Source organism: Branchiostoma floridae, chromosome 1 (assembly GCF_000003815.2).
Source record: "Branchiostoma floridae strain S238N-H82 chromosome 1, Bfl_VNyyK, whole genome shotgun sequence".
NCBI lineage: Eukaryota > Metazoa > Chordata > Leptocardii > Amphioxiformes > Branchiostomatidae > Branchiostoma > Branchiostoma floridae.
This window is the reverse complement of record NC_049979.1, coordinates 15,632,133-15,638,241: the sequence shown is the minus strand read 5'-3', so window position 1 is coordinate 15,638,241 and position 6,109 is coordinate 15,632,133. Positions and strand designations below refer to the sequence as shown.

At 42.4% G+C, this 6,109-nt stretch overlaps 2 protein-coding genes across 2 annotated transcripts in view; both read right to left on the bottom strand.

Annotated features, from left to right (window-relative positions):
* The window catches only part of LOC118409953, a 3,220-nt gene extending 3,154 nt beyond the window's left edge, over positions 1-66 (bottom strand). The window contains exon 1 of the mRNA XM_035811407.1: positions 52-66. Coding sequence (XP_035667300.1) covers positions 52-66 — 15 coding nt within the window. The remainder of the gene's footprint in view (positions 1-51) is intronic.
* A 23-nt stretch (positions 67-89) lies between these two features.
* Positions 90-6,109, bottom strand: LOC118412084 (trichohyalin-like). Its single transcript, XM_035814718.1, has 8 exons — positions 5,946-6,109; positions 4,682-4,815; positions 3,870-4,030; positions 1,488-3,522; positions 1,253-1,314; positions 1,086-1,148; positions 851-916; positions 90-578 (listed from the first exon to the last, which is right to left on the bottom strand). The coding sequence occupies exons 2-8, from the start codon at positions 4,776-4,778 to the stop codon at positions 105-107; spliced, it is 2,958 nt and encodes a 985-aa protein (XP_035670611.1). The 5' UTR covers positions 4,779-4,815; positions 5,946-6,109; the 3' UTR covers positions 90-104.

The following is a 6,109-nucleotide window of genomic DNA, read 5'->3' as shown; positions in this document are numbered from 1 at the left end:
GGTGGGTTGATTAAGTAATCGTCATTCAGAGAACAAACCCTTTTTAAAAGCTCCAAGCTTTTTCATCTAGGCCATTGACAAAATGTATTGCTTCATAGAGTTGATCAGTGGCGTGTCTCACCTGGCTTTGGACTGGAGCTTGATGACCGATGCCTGCTCTTGTGCTGAGGGGAGGGTCCTCTGTGGCGGCTGTACGTTTTCTCCCTATGGTGGGGTGGGGTGAGATCCCTGTACTCTGGTGATTGCTGATGTTGTCGTGGAGATGAATGATGCCTGCGGTGCGGAGAGCGTTTGTTGCGGCGTGATGATCGCTCCCTGTGTGTAAACGAGGCCCTGCTGGGTTGAGGTGGCAGCACAATGCCGTCGTAAAATTCATCGTAGCTGTCTCTGTTGTCTTGGCCCGTCTGGGTAGAATGCTCGATTTGATGACGGGTGTGAAAGGGCTCCCTGCAGTGGTGGGATGAGTTACTGTGGGAGGGGGGTGAGTGCTCCCTGCTGGCTGCAGACCGTGGAGATGTCTGGGAGGATGCCTCTCCATTGGGGCTTCCGCTACCTGGGCTGATCTGAGTTTTCAGGTTCTGAAATTTGAAATGGTACAACAGGGATAATCATTGATTTTTTTGTGGTCAGTATACCTACAGCCAATACAGATCTTTAGGGTTTAAGATTTTGACAATTAACTTAATGAAAAGATGATTCCAATATTCAACAATGATTGTCTTTCAAAACTTGTACTTGTGCCAAGGCCCAAATTACAAGCTTTTATCAAAAACTGCACACAACACCCTTTTCATGGACATAGATGCCAGTAATGAAGTAGTGGTGGAAGTGAAGAGATCCTGAAGTATACCTCAAAGAAGTCTGTCATGGCCTTCATTTCCTCCTCCACCATCTGCTGCCTCCTCATTTCTCTCTCCTGAAACAGGGAAATTGGCAAACTATGTTGTAGTTACCACAGCAGTGATTCAAATGATGACAAATGTAAAGAGGTGAAATAATCTTACATCTAATCTAATAACAACCCAAATGTATGCAGCTCTGAAATAGTTTTACCCTGCTAACTATATGACAGACAGGTGACTAACCTTCAGTTGCTTCTGCTGTCTCTCCTGGTCTAACAGTTCCCTGCATAGCTTCCTCTCTTCTTCCTACAGGTACACAAAATTGGATTACTATGGTAATACTACCAAGAAATGAACTTTTCTGTATTCTCAGGTAAAAAAAGGATAACATGTTTTCAGCTGATTTTTACCTTTGCCATCCTGGTGACTTCAGCATTGAACTGTAGCAGACGTTGGATGTAGGCAAGTCTCCCTGCAAAGCAAATCAAACGTGACCAATGATCAAACACCGACAAACTATGGTCTACAACAACTTGAAATAATTTAGTTTGATAGAACAACATTTAAAACTTCAAATATTCACTCTTCAGATAAAGTAGACAAAATAATATGTAACCATAAAGATCGCATAGTGCACATACATACTTTTCAAGTGCTCTATCTGCTCTGGACCTGTGCTGGCACTGACTTCCCTCAAAATCCTCTCTTCCTCCTGCAGCAGGGCTGAAAAGGGCATCCCTCCATTTTGTTGGTTGTCAGTTTCTTTAACTGTTTCTGGTATCTTCTGATCAAGATCTTTCTTCCACTCCTGTAGCCTGCTCTTTCTTGGACTCATCACCAGAACACTTTTGTTCAGGGCAACAGGGAAGGGAGCTGAGCTCGGCCGCAGCCGTCTCCGTCTGTTCTGCAGGTAGTAGTTGTCCATCATGTCTTTCACATTCACATTGTCCTGAAACAGGGGGTTAGCCTGAATCCCCTTAATCAAGTTTGGAGATGCAGGTGTGTTGACAAAGTTGCACTGAATCCCTGCTGACTTGCGCATGGTTCTCACGTCCATATTGGCTTGTATCTTCACATTTCTCACCCACTTTGTTTCCCTCTGTGCTGACACAGTCTTGTCAACTTTATCGGAGGTTGTGGGAGCAACGATGTGAACCTTCTTCTTTTCTTTGCTGTTGGCTTTTTGATCCTGCTCGCTGTCTTCATGTTCATCCTGCAAAATAGTCTGGAGGATCTGCATGGATGGCTGAGTTTCTGGTGTCTCGGAGGTTTGCTCTGCAGTCTTGCTTTCTTGGTACCCAGAGTTGATTTCATCAGATGCCTGCATTGGATGATTGACCTCAACATCATTTTGCCCAACCTTTGCATCGTCAGCTTCCTTAGTCTCATCAGAAGCAACTGGAGGGGATGAAAGTTTATTTGCAGACAGACTGCAGTCTTCCTGGCTGTCTCTGTGTTTATCTACATCCATTTCTCTATCTACCCCGTCTGTTGTTTCATCATCCCCTGTTACAGTAGATCTCTTGTCTTCTTCCTTACAGTCATATTTCTCCAATGTATCTTCCTGCTTGTTATCTTCTGTTTGTACACTATTACTGAAGTCTGATGAAATGTCCCATGTTTGAACATTTGGTGTTACTTCTGGGCCTTTTGTGGTCTGTGCGTCACTGTCTGAGTGCTCTTTTGATGCCTTTCCCTTTTTATCTTTCTTTTTCTTCTTTCCCTCTGTTTTCTCTGTATACCTTGTTGGGCTGGGAGAGCTGTGATGCTGTGGAGAAGATGACGGAGAACAGGATCGACTGCCAAAGCTGATGATGGAATGTTTTCCCACATCAGATGAACAGTCCTCATTAGCCTCTTCAGTTGTTTTCTCACCTTTTAAGGCTGCTCCAACAGGATTCACTTCATTGTCATTGCCATGGTGAGCAGGGTCAAAATCCTCCTCCTCATCGCATTCCTCTTCACTGGAGGAACAGGAATCTTCAACATTGTACATTGTCTGCTCATCTGTTTCAGGAAGTTTTCCTGTTTTGTCATCAACAGGGTGAGAAGCTTTCATTGTCTCTTCCTTAGCATCATTTTGCTCCTCTGTATCAGAAGGACAACAATTGTTAGTGTCATCCTTTGCCTTTTCATCTTCTAAACCTGTTTCAATAGGTTTCAGTATTTCGTCTTTGTTGGGATTAACAGTCTGTTCATCAGAGACATCCATATTTTTTGCCTCTGTAGTTTGTTTATAATCGTCATTACCTTTTTCAGCTTCCATCTCACAACTGTCATTAGTTCTTCTCTGATTTTCACTCTCCTTTTGTTCTTCTTCTAGCCTCTTTTCCTCTTCAGACAAAGCTTCTAGTATCACAGTTTCAACAAGTTCTTTAGCTTGTTGTTTCAGGGCCTCTTCCCTCACAAACTGCATCTTTTGCTTTTCCTCCTTTTGCATTTGTTCTTCTCTTTGTCTCTGTTCCTCTTCTTCCCCTTCTTTCTTCTCTTCTCTTTGTCTCATTTCCTCTTCCTTTTGTCCTTTCCTGATGGACCCAGCCTTCCGGACAGCACGGGTGACTGTCCTGGCTGCCTGGTTCTTGACTTTTGCAGACTCTGCTGTTCCCCTGGACCTCAGGTAGTTGGCCAGTTCTCTGTGTCCATTATGCTCAGCAAGCTCTCTTGCTGTCATACTGTTGCCCTATGATGGAGAGAAACTTTGTCAACACATGTGAATTTCTGTTACAATAGTCCCTGATATTTTGTAGTCTTAGGATGATAATATCTGATGATTCATTTACCATCAAAATGATTTAAGATCATTGCCCCCTATTACAGCCTCCAATTCTACTTACCACTTACTAGTACCATGCTGACAAAACAAAGTACAAGAAATTAGTGTTGCTCAGAACTTTCAAATTGTAGGTTTTATACCTGAAAATCAGTGGGGCTTACGTAGTCTGAATTTAACAACAAATTCATTTCATATACCAGAAATGTAAATATTTACTCAAATTTTCACTTAAAAAGTTGAATTCTCAGTTTCACCTGTCCATCCCGGACCAGCAGGTTCCTCTTGCCACCAGCATCTATGATCAGACGGCACATCTCCAGGTTGTTTTTCTCTGCAGCCTCGTGTAGGGCCGACCTGCCAGATCTTGTCACAGCATTCACATCACAGTCAGCCGCCAGCAGCTGCTTCACCATGTCTGAAATGTGGAGGGAAAGATAAGTCTTTGGTCTTGTAGAATCTTACAAGACTGATAGATGGCAGATTCTACACATCCTATACTCTTGCAATGTCTGTAGTGTCATTCAAAGAAGAAGAGAAAATGGTAAAGTTCATCACATCCCTAAATCTAATGGTCATTAATCTTTCTCTGTCAGGTCATTTGTGAATATTATTTCCAGAACACTGCATTTCAAGACTTGAACACGAATAGATACAACTGTGGAGGCCTTTACCAAGCATTCTTCTATTCCTGAAGACATGAAATGTGCACAGGTAGTTTTGACGCTGATGCTAGTTCACTTTTAGCAGCAGAGTAACGCATATCCATTGTTTTTCAAAACAGCGTATCTAGAGATATCAGGTCGACAAATGGGTTTCAATTGCAATAATTTCAAAATGTTGTAGCGGGAAAACTGTTTTGTCGACTTGATATCCCTAAATACGTTGTTTTTAAAAACAATAGATATAGATTACCCTGCGGATAAAGGTGAACAAGCCTTACTACCTTCATATAAGTGCCAAATACAGAAATTAATCTACTAAGGCCTCCCAATGCCCCAGCTCTTTCATTCAAATTATCTTACTTGCTTTAACTGAAAGCAGTTCCTTGTTTCTCCCTTTGCCTCACCTGTATGTCCTCCTTTGACAGCCTCCAGCAGTGCCGTTTCCCCGTCCTGAGTGGGGACATCCAGGGACCCACCATGCTCTATGAGGAAGGGCACCATGGAGGTCTGGCCCTTCGCTGCAGCACAGTAGGCAGGACTGACACGGTACGGAAAAAATACATGGTTTAGGCTCTGATGTCATATCAAAAAAGCCAGGGTCCAGCTGGCTCAGTCATGTTGCAAGATTTCCAAGGGAAAGATTTGCAAACCAATTAAGTTCTACAGCGGAAGCCACAAGGAAAGAGACAGACCAGACGCCAAAAGATGGAGACATATGCTAGTACTAGTAATCAATGACAACGTGGAAGGAGGAACCTCAGTGAAGACTGGAGTTGGAACAATGTGTTGAAATTTCCTGGCACCTCATGGCTGATCCTGACGAACTACAGCCTTCATGCAATACTCAAAGCAGAAGAACATCAGTCCGAGTCTGAGCCACTTTGCCATACGTTCAGGTGAAAAATCAACCTTTTAGAGCAAAAGTCCTTAACAAATATGTCATCATACAGAAAAATTACCTTTTCCATCTGAAGCCTGCCGTAAAGAAATAACGCATCCTCTTCCAGAAGGGCATTGACATGTTTGAGTTTTAACTGCACCACAGGACTGTGGTAGCACCAAACAACAATGTTATGTCTATATGTTAAGCTTTAATTCTTCAGTCTAGATCTAGAGTGTGTCATATATATAGCCTACTTACTGGACAAAAGGTATCCAATGACAATAACCTCAAACAAAAGTTTGTCCTTTAAAGGCCAAAGTGCTTTTGTCAAATGTATTGTTAAACTTATTTATGGCAATTTCCAGGCATATAAATGTGACATTAATGCTATTGTTTGGCTATCACTCAGGGGGAAAGTGTTAAAGATGTCTGCATATCTGAGCATTTTTGTGCTATTCCAGGTAGGCAGCAGTATATTGTTTTACTCTATGAGTCTGTCTCTTACAACAGTAATATATCCTAACATTGGCATGTGAAAAGCAATATCTAAGAAAACCCTAATGATGATTTTTTAATAGATTCTATTGTATTAGTTATACTCATGCTGTCTTTATTTATAGGAACTTATTATCTATACAGATGTCACCTCCGCCCATGTTTCTCCATATGCTTGGTGGAACAATTTTCCATCAAGACCCTTACTACTCAGGTGATTACCTAAAATACTGCAAACTTACCAGTCAATGAAACACCCACATATTTGCTTGGGGTTAGAAACATCTTACCTCCTTCCTTTGATGTCCTGGTGATTTGGTGATGCCCCCTTTTGTAAGAGAAGAGAAGTGCAGTTTCCATGCCCAAACGATATGGCATAGAACAGAGGTGTGCACTGATTTTTGTCAGACTGTCCACGGGGCAGCCACACTGGGAGATCAGCACATCACAGCAC